The 17,046-nt window shown below is 59.3% G+C and overlaps 1 protein-coding gene across 1 annotated transcript in view; it reads right to left on the bottom strand.

Annotated features, from left to right (window-relative positions):
* Nucleotides 1–17,046, bottom strand: part of SHANK3 (SH3 and multiple ankyrin repeat domains 3) — a 673,138-nt gene that overhangs the window by 42,971 nt on the left and 613,121 nt on the right. The window contains exons 20-22 of the mRNA XM_050953559.1: nt 12,577–12,657; nt 3,729–3,856; nt 2,386–2,491 (exon numbers count right to left, since the gene is read on the bottom strand). Coding sequence (XP_050809516.1) covers nt 2,386–2,491; nt 3,729–3,856; nt 12,577–12,657 — 315 coding nt within the window. The remainder of the gene's footprint in view (nt 1–2,385; nt 2,492–3,728; nt 3,857–12,576; nt 12,658–17,046) is intronic.

Raw genomic sequence — 17,046 nt, 5'->3', positions numbered from 1 at the left:
TCTTCAACCTAAGCTCGCATGGGAACATGTGGAACTTGTCCTTGTATAAACATTCCCCTGAGGCATTGCCATGTGGGTTAATTTCATGTCCATTAAATGAAAGAAGCTCCTTTTTTTATTTTAACATTGGGTGGTCACAATTAACTCTGTAAAAGCTTGTTGTGATTATACTGAAGTTTACTTTTCATTCATTTATTTCCAGTGCTGAACAACCCCCATCAGTTGTAGAATCTTGCCTTGTAAATATCTTACGGGACCCAACCAAGAATTCTGTTTTCTTCATCATCATCATCATCGCTCTGTCCTTTAGCTGTACACTCATGAACCTGTTTTGTGTTTCTTTGCGATTCAGGGTCAGATGTACTTTGATAAAATGGCTGCTTTGCATTTCACTCCCTGCATACTGGATACCTTAGCATAGTGTTGTGATTGCTTCCACATTTACTGCAAACAAAGCTGGTCTCTGTATTCTGTCCTTATACCTGGATATACTGCAGGTCATTCTCCACTTGTTACCACTTTCTGGTGGGAAGCAGTTTTTGCTCGTCCTGTAAATATCTCCTGTTTCTGGCAAAGGCAAGTCCACTTCTTGCAATAACCTTGTTTTGAGCTAGTTATTAAACCACAATAACTCAGTCTCCAATTGGTCCACTGTTTAATTGCTCAAATTGACATGCCTTAGCATATTCCGCAGGTTGGAAACGCTCTCACTGTGTAGCTGGTTCCTAGTAAAACAAACAAGCCCTTTCTGTGTGACCCTCTGGGGTATCTGACATGGGAATGGCTCTGTCTAGCAATCTGCACTTCTCCTCATGCCTCCACGACGATACGCTGCAGATTCTCTCCGCCTGTTGAACCAGGCACCCTCAGATTTCTTTGCAATGTAACTTGCTTCCAGGAGAATCTGGGAGTGCTGCAACCACATCCTTCAATTTTCTGCCAGGCTCATTTCCAGACTGGGAGGTTCTGGTGGTTCATTTGCTCCCATTTTTGCCAGAGAGCATGTTTTCTTCTGGCAGCATGTAAATAAGGATGTAACACACGGGGGTGCTGGTAAGAGAGAGAACTTTCTCTCTTGTCCCCGTAACAGGGATGGATCAAGGTTATTGTAGGTTAATACCCCTGTTACATGGTAGGGGTCAGTATCCACTACTCTTCTCTCTCTCCTTCCTACCTCTTTCCCCCTCAGCTTCTCTCTCTTATGAAACAACCTCTCCCCTTCCCCACTCCAAACCTGACTGCCCCCAACAAGTCCCCACAACTAAGGGTTTGGCATAGAAATAAAACAAATATATTTATAATTACCAAGAAAAAAACAAAAACAGACATGGAATTGACCTGCTTCTCCTGCCACCACCCGGATCACTTAGCTCCTCAGTTGTACCCCATAGCCTGAGTCTGCTTTGGTCTCTATCCAGAGGAAAGGTCCCCAGACTTGGAGGGTGCAGCGGGGCCCAGGACAGCACCCAGTGGGGGCAGGGAGGGACCACCACCCAGCCACCAGCTCTGCTCTGATCCCTCCCCTAGTTGCATTCCCAGCTCCCAACCTCGTGCCCAGCCCTGCGCCAGCCCCCAGCTTTGGTTTCTGGCCCTGTTTCTGTTCCTGGCCTGGGGCCGACACTGAGGGGGAGACCAGGAACAGAGCTGCAACTGGTCACGGGCCCGGTTACCAGCCCCCAACACAGCTTGTCTGTGGATCTGCCCTCGCCCTCAGCCTCAGCTCCTGGGTGCAGCCCTGCTCCTGGCCACAGACCCATGCCCAGCTGCAGCCCCAGCCTTGGCCCCCTTACTCCGTCCATGTCCCCACCCTCCAACTATGGCCCCAGCTCTAGGGAGGTGGGTGTGTGTGGACAGGGATTGGGGCGGGGGGCACAGCCCTTAAAAGTTTGGGGACCACTGATCTAGACTGTATTCTCTTTGGGCTGGGGTGCGTGTGGGTTACAGGTCCCCCTCTGCGCCAATCCACAGCAGACATGAGATGTGATAGCCCCTTCAGTGCTAGCGGGAGCAACTCCTGTTTTAGCTCTAGAGGTCCCCGGTCCATCCCTGGCATGTCAGCCACAGAGGCAGCCTCACTGTAACGTCTTTGCAGCACAACAGGGCTTCAAGCCTGGCCCTGGGCCCTTCGGACACCACTGTACCACACAGTAATTTCATGCCTGGGCCTGGCTTCCTGGTGAACGGGATGCTGACATTTTCCTACCTCCCGCAAGGCTGTGAGTTCTTAATCAGTAGTATCTGACCAGGCTGTTGAGCTCTTGGGAAGGAAGGTGCTGGAGGAGGGCAGAGTGTTATCTGCTGGCTCATGAAGCTCTCGTGGTCTGCAGCAGACCCTTCCCAGAGCTCACCGTCTCTAAGAACGGACCGCCCTCTCATTTGCCTTACCTACAGATTTTGTCCGGGGAATTCCTTTGCGTAGGGACACGTGGGGTTTCTCGGCTCCCGGGAGAACTCCCGAGTGAGCGGCCATTCCCTGGCGTTCGAAGAGCGACTAGGAAAGAAACAAAGATGGGAACGTCACTCTGACACCGGACTCCACGAACGGAAACAAAAGCTTCACCCACAGCACCGTCCAACTCTGCTACATGGTGTGAAGGACAAGCGGGGCACTAAGGTCAGGCCAGAACTCTGGGCAAAGCCCGTCTCTGGCTGTGTGTGTGCCGTGCCCTGATGCAGTGGGGCCTTCACACAGCCTGGGGCGGCGACCCTTCACTAACACAGCAGTCCAGGGGACATGCGTTCCCTTCCCTCTTGGCTCCCGCTGAGGCTGACAGCCAAAGCCTCACTGATGTCACTGGGAGCAGGCTGCGGCCCCTGGAGCGTAACAGGAAGAAGCCCCATCCATAGCGCTTATAGCGAATGTACGGTGCAAAGCTCACAGCCTCAGGGGCCCACTCTCCCCCGAGCTCTGGCTCTGGTTCTCTTCTCTCCCCAGAACATCTCAGAACCCTCGGCCATTAGCTGCGCCTCCCTCCCACATGCCCATTTCACCGCTGCACTACCACCCCCCAACCCCGCTGCAGTGAGGGCACATGGGGCTTCCCCAGCACCTCAGCTGCATCGCTGTCTGCTCCAGACACTGAGATCCTCCATCTAAAACTGCCTCAGCCTTCGCACTTCTCTCATGCCCTTCTTTTATCTGGAGTCCTCCAGCAGTCCCAATGTCCTGTCCAGCCTCGTCTCCGGAGCCTGAGTCCCCACTCCTGCTCCAATTACCTCTTGGACTGTCTTCCCTCCTTTATCATCTTCCCTAGATCCCAGACTCAACTCCCCAGTGCCCTGACATGCTGCAGCCAGCCTGCACTCTCACTCCGCACAGACCTGGAGCACTGGTCACTGGGTGACCGTCCATCGCTCAGTCACACTCAGCATTGTGACTGGCTTTGCAGATATCTCCCTGACATGATCCCCTGCAACCTCTGGCCTCCCCTCTGCTCCCCCACCTCTCATGCAACCTCTTTCCCCCTCCAATCCCCCATCTCCCCTGCAACCTCTCCCCCCCCATCTCCCCTGCAACCTCTGGCCTCCTTCCACTCACTATGCCCACCCTTGTCCTCTCAGCCGATCTACCCACCCATCCCCATTCCAGCCCAAGAAAACCTCTCCCTGCTCTGGCTCCTTTGCACATCTGCTTCCCCACAGCTAGACACTTGTCATAACATCCTGTGTCCTTGCTGGAGGCCAGGAAGCAGAACCCCCTCCCGCGCTCAGACGCCCTCCTGTCTCACACTGATCTCCGCTGGCGTGATGCGCCGGCTCGTGGGTCGCTGCTTCACAGTGGCTGCCCTGGAATCTGCTTCAACAATGTCTGCTCTCAGCGAGGGCTCAGCTGCTGCCAAGATCTCATCCAGTTTCTCTGGAAATTCAGACATAAAGCCAACCCAGTTAATAGGGCCCCTCACTCCCAGGCAGCTTTCCTGGGGCAGACCCAGCCTTGGGTGTGTGGCAGGGGCCAGTCTGAACTCTGCACTTGGGGACGGGCTACAGATCAGGTGGAGTTTGTGGCAGCTCCTGCTCACTCTCCTCCTATGCTCTAAGTCCTGCAATCCTAACGAAGCACCCCCCGCCCCCAAGTCATTTGCCTGCATTACATCCGGGTACAGGCTCATGTGTGAAGGCAGCACTAGCCAGTATGTCCCAGCGCCATTCCACCATGCACTGCCCAGGCCACGTCTGTATTGTCGCCCTTCCAAACAACAGGAATTTCTAAAGTTTCACCTTATTTACACTTTCTGGCTGGCCAACAGCCAGGCTGGGTTGCTTTTTTAACTGCCAAGTGTTGCTGCAGTTCTTTTCCCTAGGTTACCAGTGATGCCCTTCATCTAGGCAATTCTTGAGATTTTAAAAATCCGTCTATTGAAAAGACTGACTGTCCAGGTGGTGCTGCCAGGCTTGGTCAGCACCCATGTGGCACAGATAAATGTCTAGGCTCTGTCCAGCCTGGCTGCTGAACCTAGGTCTTTAGCTCTGTAGGCCTGGCCAGTCAAACAGAAGCTTTAGGAAAGGTGTAGAGTTTTGAATGTCACGGTTGCAGCGTCTATAAAGAACACAGACAGCTCAGAGGTTCAAAAAAATCACATGGAACAACTCCACACTGAATGCACTGGCTAGGCAAATGCAGCAGTGCTCACTGAGGGCAGCAAAACGAGCCACGTTTGGCATTGCTAGGCCAATAATTCTTGCTTTTAGATGGGGGAAAAAACGAGAAAACTTGAAAACCCCTCAAATTTCCAGCAATCTGGTCTGCAGTGGGGCCCGTGACAGCAATCAAACCCATGAATCCTCTGCCAGCAGCAACCACAGCTGCCATCTCAGGCAGAGAGCTTCAGACTAAGTCTGCCTGAAAGCTACTCACCGCCTTGACTCCAGGGAGACTGCCATCTCTCCATGAACACAGCTCAGTCCCAGAGGCTTTGTCTACCTGGTGCAGCCGTTTGCACTAGTGAATCAGAGCTGCCTTACAGTTCGCATCAGTGGGGACCACGCAGGTGAGTCCCTGCACAGCATGTCGCTACGCTTTAGAACTCACGCCCCCTCCGCCCCCAGTGAGCATTGGCGTGCCATGATGACAAGTCCCTGGGGTGCCCATGGCACAGAGCCTCTAGGTCAGAGCTCCCCAAACTGTGGGGCGTACTCCATTTGGGGGAGCATGGATGGGGCCTGGCCCAGCCCCCATAGGGGCAGGGAAGGAGTGCCAGCTTTGCTCCTGGCCCCGCCCCCGCTCCTGTCCAGCCTGGGCCCCTTCCCTCTGTCTGCATCCTCCTCTCACTCACTGGAGCCACTACTCCACTCCCACTCCAGCTTGGGGGGTTGGAAAGGCACGGGACCACGGCTCTAGGTTTCCACAGGCGTGGAAGCTTGAAGAGCTACTAGATCCCTGCTGGGCTGGTCACCCAACTGCAAACTCTCTGGGGCAGACCCCTGGCGCCACTACCTGACAGACGGAGAGAGCAGTCAGGAGCCAGAGACTGATGGGATGGGAGGCACTGGCCATGTGCAATGCCTCTCTGGGGTGGTGGACAAAGGCGGCTCCAGAACATCTGAAAGCCAAGGACTTGGCCTGGGCGAGCCTGAGGAGGAGGGTGGCCCACCCCAGAAGACAGCCGTGGAACTCCGATTTAGCGCCTCTCTCTGCATGCTGGAACTACACTTCCTGTGGGGACAGTCAGGACCAGGCACTGTGCCCATCTCAACAGCCGCAGAGTCACGGCAGGAGTGTTGTGCACAGTCCCACCCACTGAGCCCAGGTGACTCTCTGCTGGCCCCTCCTGGCATGAGCCAAACCATCTGCAGGGCTGGCCAGTGGACAGGACAGCAAGTGCCCCCTCTACGGCTGCACAAAGCGGAACACCAGAAGACAGCAGGAGAGGACGGCCATGCGCTAAATTCTCTGCTGAACCGAGGAGATTGGAAATGTGCCTCATCGGCATCGCTGGCACCTGCGAGGGTACAACGCTGGGGCTGATGACACAAGCGACATGACAGTGAGGCTTTGAGCCCTGGACACTCCCACCAGGAAAGCCTGATTCAAGTCTGGGCGTTGTCCCTGTGACCGAAGGGCCTCTTGACAGCAAGTGCAGAGGCTCACAGGGCTCCCCGGGCTCTGGTATGTACATTCTAGTTCACCCAAGTGTCAGGCAAGCTCTCGACTGAAGCTGGGCTGTAGAGCCCTGCAGGGGGACTGGGAACCCGCAGCCCCACTGCCACAAAAGCAGGAGCAGGTAAAATGTACTTTGTTGGAGGCAGGACTGGTGGGCAAAACCCCCAGCCTGTGGTGATTTCCGGGAAAACACTAAATCTCGCCAGTTTGTCACAAATGGAATTTCAGCAATGGAAAGAAAGCTTTTCTTTGTTTTTCAAATAAAGGGTTTAATACTTAATTTAAGTGAGGGATAGAAAGCAATTTGAAGTCTATTATAATAGGAGTTAAAGTACTTTTTTACCTGGTTTACGCAAGATTTGTTTTACTCTTTTAGTGGTAAAAATTGTGTTTGAATTCATATTAACGTATTTGGGTGTTTTTGTTTTGTTAGTAGAGTGGGAGAATCTGTCTCTCTTGCGGGATTTGTGGGATCCTAGGTTTTGGCAGCTAGGAGTGCGATAAAAATGCAAGAGGCAATGCGGGAGCGAGGAGGAGTGCGAGTGGGTATTGTGGGCGGGACAGGAGCGGGATTAAAAAATAGTCCCGTGCCAAACTGTATTAGCTGGCATAACCTTTGTGGCGCGCATGCAGGCAGTACGTAAGGAGATCCCTGTATCTACTGGACATTCTGTTCCTGAGGCCTCGTCGTTAACAGCAGGTCTCTCGGAGGCAGTGTGCTTTGAGACAGACATCTCCACACCTTTGTGGCGCACACGCAGGCAGTACGTAAGGAGATCCCTGTATCTACCGGACATTCTGACGTTAACGGCAGGTCTCTCGGAGGCAGTGTGCTTTGAGACAGATGTCTCCAGACAGGAGTCACACATCTCCCTGGCTAGCCACTGCATGTTGTGTGGCTTACAACAGAAGTCTATTCTCTCACTGAGTCAAATAGGGGTCTTTGGAAGGAAAATTAACAGGAAGAGGTAAACAGCAGGAGGCAGGGTACCCTGTTTTTAGGTGAAGCTCAGTGGTCTGGGCTGACATATCCGGGGTACAGAAAGACACCCTGGCACCCTTCATGGGGGGGGGAGCAAGCTGCCAGGGGGTTTGGGCCCATGAAGGAAGGGTCTCAGCCATCCTGGTGAAAGACGCTGTGAGAAGGCCTTTGGGGCGAGCAGGACCTTATTGGACAACCCTTCGTTTCCAATATCCCCTCTGCCATCACGCGACTTGGATCTTTGTTAACTAAACACAACGTAGATGCTGTGTGGTAAGCGGGGCTATGATCCAGGTGTCACACGTAAGCTGCTGTGTTGTGTACCTTTGGGAACATCAGGACTGGCAATTCCGTGAGCAGCTTGTGGGTCAGGGATGGGCCTGCAGGGGCTGCTTGGAGCACTTGCAGGAGAGGAGTGTCTGGCGGTAGCCTGCACGAGGGACAGTGGAGCTGCGTGGCCTGGGAGGGAAGTGCTTGTGTTGCTCGTGGCCATTAGGGTCGGGGAGCTGACTGCTGGCAGGCACTGACAAGACTCCCTTACGTTCAGAGCGGGGGGTAGCCAGGTGCCTCGCGGGCCTGAGTGCCCGTGAAGCATCATAGTTGTCCTTCCAAATCTCCTGTAATGAATTACAGTTTGGTGGTGCCACGAGAGTGGGAGGAGAGAACTGTCATTAACAGCCACATGCCTCTGTGGTGCCCTGGCACGAGCTAGAAAAGCCCCATGAAGTCACGCCTCGGGTGTGCCCTGCAGCCGAGAACGTCTGCCAAGGCAGAGCCCAGTTAGTTCAATGGAGATCCCAGGAGAAGGGCTCCCCCCCTCCTGCCCAGAGGGACATTTCCCCAGCTGACAGAGCTGAGCATTACCAAACAGCAACTCAATGTCCTCATTTTCCTCCCTGTCCTCCCAGGGATCCCCCTTAAACAGCCCCTCCCTCTCTGTGCATCCCCTCTTCCTCTCTCTGAAAGTCAGAGGGGATACTCAAGGGCACCCCAATTTCTGTACTTGTGACCAAGACTGGGCATTTCCCTGGTGCTTAGCTGGCCCCTCCCTCGCAGGGAAGGAGAGAGGATGTTGGTCCCCCACATCATGTTGCTCTACATTCCTGCTGCAGCAGCAGAGTTCTACCTTTGTAACCATTATAGCTGGCATCAAACTTCCAGGAGAGCTGGAGATTTGGTAACATCCTCCTGCTCCAGCGCTACGCCTGCTGCCTGCCTCCCTCCATGGTTTGGGGTGTCAGCGCACAGAAACGCAGCACCATGGGATGGGCCTCGCCCTGCCAGCCTGTCCATGCAGGCAAGGCAGAGGGTTTGCACCTAGTAGTCAGTGTGGCCAGGTTAGTGGTCATTATTTCATCCAGCTGTGAGTTCCAGGGGCCAGGATGGGATAGCACCCAATGGTCCCCTATGCATGATGATCCTTCAGGGGCTGGTTTCGCTGGGCCACAGGCCAGGCACAAAGCACACTGAAGCCAATGGAAGATTGTGGCCTATCAGCTTTACCCCCACCCTGTGCAGGCATGAATGACGTAAGGCAGGGAAGGACCAGGGCCTGGGATTCTGGGAATCTAGCTGACAAGGGAATTCCCCGTTCTGAGCATCTGGTCACGGGGCTAGTCACCTCTCTGCTGCTGCACTCTGCTCTGTTGTCGTGCATGGGAACCTCAGCCCTGCTGAGAACTGAGGGTAGGGCAGCCCTGACTCACTTTCTGAAGGGATGGGGGGAGCAGCAAGGGGTTTCTGGGGGGATTAAAGCCAGGGAGGTTGTGGGGTTCAGCAGGGATGGGACAAGCTCCCAGGCTGGGCAGTTTCACTCACCCCCTTTTCTCCTCCGTATCGAGGCTTGGAATGAAGAAACAGAACACAGGATATGAATGGCATGCACAGTCCCTGCTCCCTGTCCCACTCGCTCCTCGCCAGCTGCCCTCCCTACTCTGCCCCACGCTCCCGGTTTCTCAACCCCTGGGGGCACACTGGGCCCACCTGGCAGGAACCCAGCTCTGGCCAGGCAAGGGGCAGCTCTCCATGCAGTTACCTCCTAGCTTCTGCAATGGGGAGCGCAGTGTATCAGGGCTCAGACAGCCCAGGGGTCTGACCCATGCTCACGCCTCCAGTGTGGGGCCAGCACACGATATTGGGGCTCTTTGCAGCCCCTCCGTGGGAGTGGGAGGGCCATGGTGTGGCACCGCGACTCGCAGCATGACAGGACATGAGGCCAGGCCGACTCTCCCATGTCCCACCCTCATGCCCAGGCAGACCTGAGCCCAGCCCTCTCTGGCCAGCGCTAGCCCAGAAGGAGAGATGATGGCAGAAGAGGAGTGGAGGGAGGCCTGGACAGGGTTGGATGTCTGAAGTCCTGGAGAAGACAAACACCAAGAAAGGCCTCTCGGAAGGAGGCGACTTTAGCCCCCAGTGCTCACGGGGGCTCACGAGGAATCTACCTTTCTCCACTGGGCTGAAATGGTATGGTCACAGAACCCATGAGCGGCCCGAGGGTGCGCCCCCCCATCAGGGGCACTCGCCTTGGGTACATGGACTGATCTGTGAGACCCAGAGCAGAGACCAGCTCCTAACCTCCCCCCCGGGAGAGGTGGGGGGACAGAGACCAGCCCTTAACCTCCCCCCTGGGAGAGATGGAGGGACAGAGACCAGCCCTTAACTTCCCCCTGGGAGAGGTGGGGGGACAGAGACCAGCCCCTAACCCCCGCTGGGAAAGGTGGGGGGACAGAGACCAGCCCTTAACCTCCCCCCTGGGAGAGATGGAGGGACAGAGACCAGCCCTTAACCACCCCCCGGGAGAGGTGGGGGGACAGAGACCAGCCCTTAACTTCCCCCTGGGAGAGGTGGGAGGACAGAGACCAGCCCTTAACCTCCCCCTGGGAGAGGTGGGGGGACAGAGACCAGCCCTTAACCTCCCCCTGGGAGAGGTGGGGGGACAGAGACCAGCCCTTAACCTCCCCCTGGGAGAGGTGGGGGGACAGAGACCAGCCCTTACCCTCCCCCCGGGAGAGGTGGGGGCACAGAGACCAGCCTTTAACCTCCCCCACGAGAGAGGTGGAGGGACAGAGACCACCCACTAACCCCCCTGGGAGAGGTGAGGGGACAGAGACTAGCCTCTAACACGTCCTGGGAAAGGTGGAGGGACAGAGACCAGCCACTATTCCCCCTGGAAGAGGTGGGGGGACAGAGACCAGTCACTAACCCCTGCTGGGAAAGGTGGGGGGACAGAGACCAGCCGAGAGATGGGGGGACAGAAACCAGCCCTTAACTTCCCCCTGGGAGAGGTTGGGGGACAGAGACCAGCCCCTAACCTCCCCACTCCTTCTGCCCTGAGGCCTGATGGAGGGACTGGCTGTCAATGACCCCCCAGGCAGATCAGAGCGGGGACTCTCCCTAAATCTCCCCGCACAGAGAGACAATTCCTGCCTTTCTGGGGACTTCCCTTTCCATGCTGCGAGTCTGCACCCCCCATGCATAGAGAGCTGTGCCTGCCCTCACACAGGCGTAAGTACAGGTTCGCACGCCCATCCTGTATGTGTGCACAGTGACTTGCTGGGTGAGTGCCTAGGCTGGCGTGTCCCCATCAACGTGCGAGAGCAGTGCACATGCGCGGAACACGCCAGTCTCCGATGACGGCCTGCCATGGCCCAGCTGCGCGCTCCCTGTCAGCGTGCATTCACCATCCTCAGGGACCCTCATCAGGTTAATCAGAAGGCCTGTCAGGGCAGGAGGCCTGGGGCAGAATCCTGTGACCACCAACACTGCGCAGCTGGGGCCCACATGTTCAAAGGGAAAAGCAAGAAAGAGGGGATGACCCAGACTGGCCCGAGGCTGTTCAAAGCCAGCGCCTCCCCTGGCGGGGGCAAGGAAGCAGGGCCAGTCTAAAGGCAGCCACGGCCACAGCTGGGTGAGAAAGCCATGCTAGAGGGAGGGGCTGGGACAGGGAGACCCTCCCCACCCCAGTGTCTCTCCTCCCACTGCATGACGCTCAGAGAGGCAGCGGTGGACACATGGCTACGTTTCAGTGTCCAGACAACGATGAGCCGGGCCCGGGGCAGGCAGGTACTGTGACAGATTGCTCCACTCAGAGCTCCTGGCTCCAGCGCTCAGCAGGTGCCTCGCTTCCAGCCCCGGGCCCCTGAACAGCACCCATCCGTCGTGCCAAATGGGCGTGCAACACAACTGGGGACACAGGGGGTAAGGAGACTCCTCACTACCTCTGGTGCCTGCGGCTAGCTAGCACCTGCACAGGTCCGTGTCTCTGACCCAGCCGACGTGCACACCCCAGGAAGGCACCACTGGAGCTGCCCCGCAGGGCACTGGGCAGACTCTGGCTTGGAACGGGATCACTTCTATGCATAGGAAACAAACTGTGACCCCCCCAGGCTGTGGAAGCCCTGACACACGTGGAAGTGTGTGCAGGGGGACGGCAGGCGGCCATGGGATCAGGGGCCTCTGCAGGAATGTCTGAGCTCCTGGAATTGGTGAGGGCTCCACGAGGACGGACGGGACGCGCTTGGGGTCTCCCTGGAGCACTTGGAAGCAGCCACGGAAGGGGGGGCTCTGAGGTGACCCCAGGAACCGTGGGGGGAGGGGGAGGGTCCATGATGACACCCTGAAGTGACGGGGGGGGGGGGCTCTGTGGTGATACCTGGAAGTGTGGGGGACAGGGGGTCTCTGTGGTGACTCCAGGAACTGGGGGGAAGAGGGGGATCTGTGGTGACCCCAGGAAGTGGGTGGGGGTGGGGGGCTCTGTGGTGACACCAGGAAGTGGGGGGTGGGGGGCTCTGTGGTGACCCCCAGAAGTGGGCGGGGGAGGGGGGGTTCCGTGGTGACACCCAGAAGTGGGGGTGGGGACTCTGTAGTGACCCCAGGAAGTGGGTAGGGGGAGGGGGGCTCTCTGGTGACCCCCAGGAATTGGGGGGAGGGGAGCTCTGTGGTGACCCCGAGCAAGTGGGGGGGAAGGGGGCTCCGTGGTGACCCCAGGAAGTGGGTGGGGGAAGGCAGGCTGCGTGGTGACCCCCAAGAAGTGGGTGGGGGGAGGGGGGCTCTGTGGTAACCCCCGGAAGCAGGTGGGGTCCCCCTGGAAGGGCAGGAAGGCAGAAGACAAATACAGGGGGTGGGGGCTGCCGGGAACAGCACGTGTGCAAGCTGGGGGGATGCGCGGCTGCCTGGAAGCACTCTTGGAGGGTCCCACCCCCCAGCCCGCGCAGTGCCGACGCTGGGGATCGGGTGGTTCTGCGCAGGTTTTCTGCTCCTGCTGGCTTGTCTGCGCTGGCAGCAGTGACGCTTTGCACAGGACCAAGCAATGCAGAAACTGCCGTGTGTGGAGTGGTGCATGCGTCCCTCCAAGCTCCCCCCTGCCCTACCCCACCCCGGGAAGCGTGTGCTGCGTGTGGCTTCCTGCTGGGTGTGTCCCTGCACTTTCCATGTCCTGCACATGCTCCTCATGCACCTTGGCATTCCTGCGGCTGCCCCCGTGCCCCTTGCTTACCTAGTTCCTCCAGCTCGGCCGTCATGGACTTGGAGCGCAGCGTCAGGGTGGTGCTGGGGGCTCTCTTGGGAGGCGGAGGGGCTGAAAGGAAGAGAGATGGCATTTTGCACTTCTTGTCCAGGAACTTGCGAGGAGTGGCCAAGTGCAGGTGCCACTTCTTCTCCACAGCCTGGATCTCCTCGTACTCGCGGGACGAGGAGTCGCACTGCTGCAGAATCTTATTAAGGCTGCGTGTGGAAGCAAACTTCTTCATTGTCCAGGTCACAGGCTCCCAAGGGCACAGGGCAGCCCCGGGACTGAGGGGCTGCTGAGGTCTGCAAGGGAGTGTCCTGTGCCCAGGTGACCACAGACCCTCAGCATGCGAGAGTCCAAGCCATGGTCCCTGGGCTGCTCGCACTCCTGAAGTGCCAGGAGATGCTCAGGTTGTGAAAGCCTCTCTCAAATTCACCCTCAGGCAGCTGGCTGCCTGTGTGACTCGGCAAACAGCTTGGCTGGCTGCTTCCCCTCCGTGCACGCCATGGGCGGAGGGTGGGAGAGGGGGACAGAGTCCGGGCTCTCAGCCTCTCACTGCCCAGCTCCTGGGGGGGTGTCCATCCTGCAGTGCCCAGCGCCCACCTCGCCCCGTCTCTGAACTCAGGCTGGATCCAGGCCCGGCTGCGGTGTCAGGGCCCCAGCGAAGGGCTGGAGATTGACGTCTCTGTGCCAAGCTGAGGGGCCACGTGGCGCATGTGGCAAAGCCCACGAGCAGTGGGTGCTGTGGCGAGGGGCAGGGCTGGGGAGAGGGGCTCCCTAGCCAGGCCCGCCGGTGGGTCTGCCGGAGAGAGGTGCCATGCCATGGGCTCACGGGAGTGGAGACGAGTTGAAGGCTTTTCCTCTTCACTTCAGGTGCCTCCTCCTCGCCTGCTCGGCTGGAACAATGCAGGATTCAACGCTCAGGCGTTACCATGGGAACCAGAGCTTCAGGCTGGTGCCGAGCTGCCTGCATCAGAGACCCCAACAGGGGCGGATTCAGGCGGAAAACGCTGTTCCCACACAGGCCTCCACTCGCCAGGAAAACAGGCAGACCTGGGCCGGGAGGAGAGGAGGGCAGCACGGCCAGAGCTCTGCGGCAGAGGGCACAGCAGCCTGGGCCTCTGGGCAATCAGAGCCTTGCAGAAGCAATATTCCTCCAGCCAAGGGGAGCCTGCCAGGGCGCAGGTGCCAGCCGGCTTGGTGAGGCCAGGGCCCGGGTACCAGCCGGCTCAGTGAGGTCAGGGCCCGGGTACCAGCTAGCTTGGTGAATGATAGGACCTGGGTACCAGCCGGCTCAGTGAGGCCAGGGCTCGGGTGCCAGCCGGCTCGGTGAGGCCAGGGCCTGGGTACCAGCCAGCTCGGTGAATGCCAGGACCCAGGTACCAGCCGGTTCGGTGAATGCCAGGACCCAGGTGCCAGCCGGCTCGGTGAGGCCAGGGCCCGGGTGCCAGCCGGCTCGGTGAGGCCAGGGCCCGGGTACCAGCCGGCTCGGTGAATGCCAGGACCCAGGTACCAGCCGGCTCGGTGAGGCCAGGGCCCGGGTGCCAGCCGGCTCGGTGAGGCCAGGGCCCGGGTGCCAGCCGGCTCGGTGAGGCCAGGGCCTGGGTGCCAGCCGGCTCGGTGAATGCCAGGACCCGGGTGCCAGCTGGCTCAGTGAGGCCAGGGCCCGGGTGCCAGCTGGCTCGGTGAGGCCAGGGCCCGGGTGCCAGCTGGCTCGGTGAGGCCAGGGCCTGGGTACCAGCCGGCTCGGTGAATGCCAGGACCCGGGTTCCAGCCCACATACACTCTGCTAGAAAGAGCAGGTGTCCGGTTCCTAGCAGCCGCTGCCAGCCTGAGGCAGGGTCCCACAGCAGGCCTGGGGAGGAAGCTGGTGCCGGAGAGCAGCGGAAGAAGAGGCTGGAGGCGTGGGAAGAGGAGGCGGAAGCGGCCCCGGCAGAGATCCCAGCACCAGCTCCTGAGCCTCAGTCTTTCCCACGACTCGTGCTCTCGAGCAGTGACAATATAATTACAGCTCTTAGTGTCAGCGCAGAGCTGCCTCCCTCCCCCTCTCCTCGTGTCTTGCTTTCCGAGCGCCTCAGTCCTCCCTTTCCCTCAGCGCCTGGCGCCCAGCCACACTCCACACCAGAACAGGCTCCGCGCCCCGGGCTCCTTCGCCACACAGCCCCCGACTGCTAAACCAGCACTCGCTCCGACCTGCCCCCCAGTCCACCACCTGCGCTGGCAGCTGCCTCCCCTCGGCCCGACTGCCAGGGGAGCAGATTGCTCAAACCTCCCCAGGGAGCTGCTGCCGGCTGGAAGGTCCACACGGGTCCCACGCCTGGGGGAAAGAGGGGCCTCTCCCCTGCAACCACCCTCCTCCTCTAACAGCCTCCCGACGCTCCATGTGCCCCAGACACCTCCCTGGCTCAGAGCGGGAGACAATCCGCACCTGGCACCTCCCCTTGCAGGCTGGAGGCACGAGCCCCAGCCGGCACCTCTCCCTGCGGGCAGGGGGCACGAGCCCCACCCGGCACCTCCCCCTGCGGGCAGGGGGCACGAGCCCCACCCGGCACCTCCCCCTGCGGGCCGGGGGCACGAGCCCCACCCGGCACCTCCCCCTGCGGGCAGGGGGCACGAGCCCCACCCGGCACCTCCCCCTGCGGGCAGGGGGCACGAGCCCCACCCGGCACCTCCCCCTGAGGCCAGAGGCACGAGCCCCACCCGGCACCTCCCCCTGCGGGCCGGAGGCACGACCCCCATCCAGCACCTCCCCTTGCGGGCCGGGGGCATGACCCCACCTGGAATCTGCTCTCTGTGCCAGGGACGTGATCTGCACCTCCTCTTCCAGGCCAAGGGCATGATCCCCACCCGGCACCTCCCCCTGTAGGCCGGAGGCACAACCCCCACCCGGTACCTCCCCTTGTGGGCCAGAGGCACGAGCCCCACCAGGCACCTCCCCCTGCGGGCTGGAGGCATGACCCCCACCCAGCACCTCCCCCTGCGGGCCGGGGGCATGACCCCACCTGGAATCTGCTCTCTGTGCCAGGGACGTGATCTGCACCTCCTCTTCCAGGCCAAGGGCATGATCCCCACCCGGCACCTCCCCCTGCGGGCGGGGGCACGAACCCCACCCAGGACCTCTCCCTCGGGGCTGGGGGCATGAGCCGCACCTGGCACCTCCCACTCCAGGCTAGGGGCACAATCCACTCCTGAAACCTCTCCACCCTTGAAGAAAAGCCCCTTTGGCCAGACTGGGAAAACCTCTAGAAGAAATTCCCTTCTCCTGACAAGCACTTTGCAAAGAGCTCCTCCTGCACAGAGCCTGGGAATTGCCAAAGCCTCCTGTGTCTTTGGGTCCATGCTGGGTGGCGTGTGGGTGCAACACCTTGCCAAGGAAAGCCTGTAAACTCAGGGCTGAATTCTCCAGTCCTCTACAGCTGCTTACGTAGATGGTCCACGAATAATTCCCCTGCATAAAGCTGCCAGGCACCCCAAGGTCTGTGAAAGGGGTGAGGCACAGGGCAAAGGGGCTCTGCCCTGTCCTCCATTGGCTACAGGGCCCAAGGGCCTCCGTGGCTCAGAATTAGGAAGCCACGCCTGGCTCCCTGTGGCCCCCCTCCCCTAATTCCCCTGAGCTCTGAGTGGAGATTCCAGCCCTCGATCTCTTGGTGAACAGTGGAGGGCCTGGCCTGGCAGAAGCTAGAGGGGGCACTTCAGAATGCCCTATGGAACCAAAGTCCGGGTGGTTCTCTCAGCCCAAGGGGGAACCCTGGATGTGCCATCCTGAGCCCGGGGTGCCCGGTACCACTGGTCTCTGACACGCTGTTCATTCTGTCCTGGCTGGAGCCACCAGCCTGAGACTTATCCTGTGCTGGGACACCTTATCCTGCTTTGTGCAGTCCAGTGCTCCGGCCGACGTGGTGCCCACAGGCCTGTGCTGCGTGCTGCAGTGTCTCCTGTGCTAAATGCAGCCCAGAAGTGTCTGCGCAGGCTGGCTGGTCTCGCCGCTGGTAAGCACCTCCGGCCTGGTTTAGCTCAGGCTGCACCTGGAGAGCCACTCACCTTCACTTCCATCCCACTGTTGCTGTGAAACCCCCATCTAGCTTCACAGACAGGAGCCAGTCTCCTGTCACCAGGGAGCAGCAGGCAGCGGCTCTCACCTTCGCTGGGCTGGGCCAGGGCAGTAAACGGGCCCTGGGTAACGAGCGGCAAAGAATCATCCACGAGTCCAAGGGCCATGCTGTGCCATCTGGCAAGGATTCGAGTGGTTATGGTGCCTGCACCAGGGGTACAGCTCTACAGCACACACTGCAGCCACTCACGCTTTTAGCTCTGGAGGTTCAATTCGGTGGTCAGCCAGCTCCCTCCGGGTTAAATGAGCCAGGCTGGTGAGGTAAGGGCCCCAGGGGAAGAGGCAGCTGAGCCGGGCCAGCAGGATAACAGGTCCTGGCAGCAGAGAAAGGCTTCCAGAGGTACCGA

The sequence above is a fragment of the Gopherus flavomarginatus genome, chromosome 1, assembly GCF_025201925.1.
Source record: "Gopherus flavomarginatus isolate rGopFla2 chromosome 1, rGopFla2.mat.asm, whole genome shotgun sequence".
Lineage (NCBI taxonomy): Eukaryota > Metazoa > Chordata > Testudines > Testudinidae > Gopherus > Gopherus flavomarginatus.
This window is presented reverse-complemented; position numbering and strand designations above follow the sequence as displayed.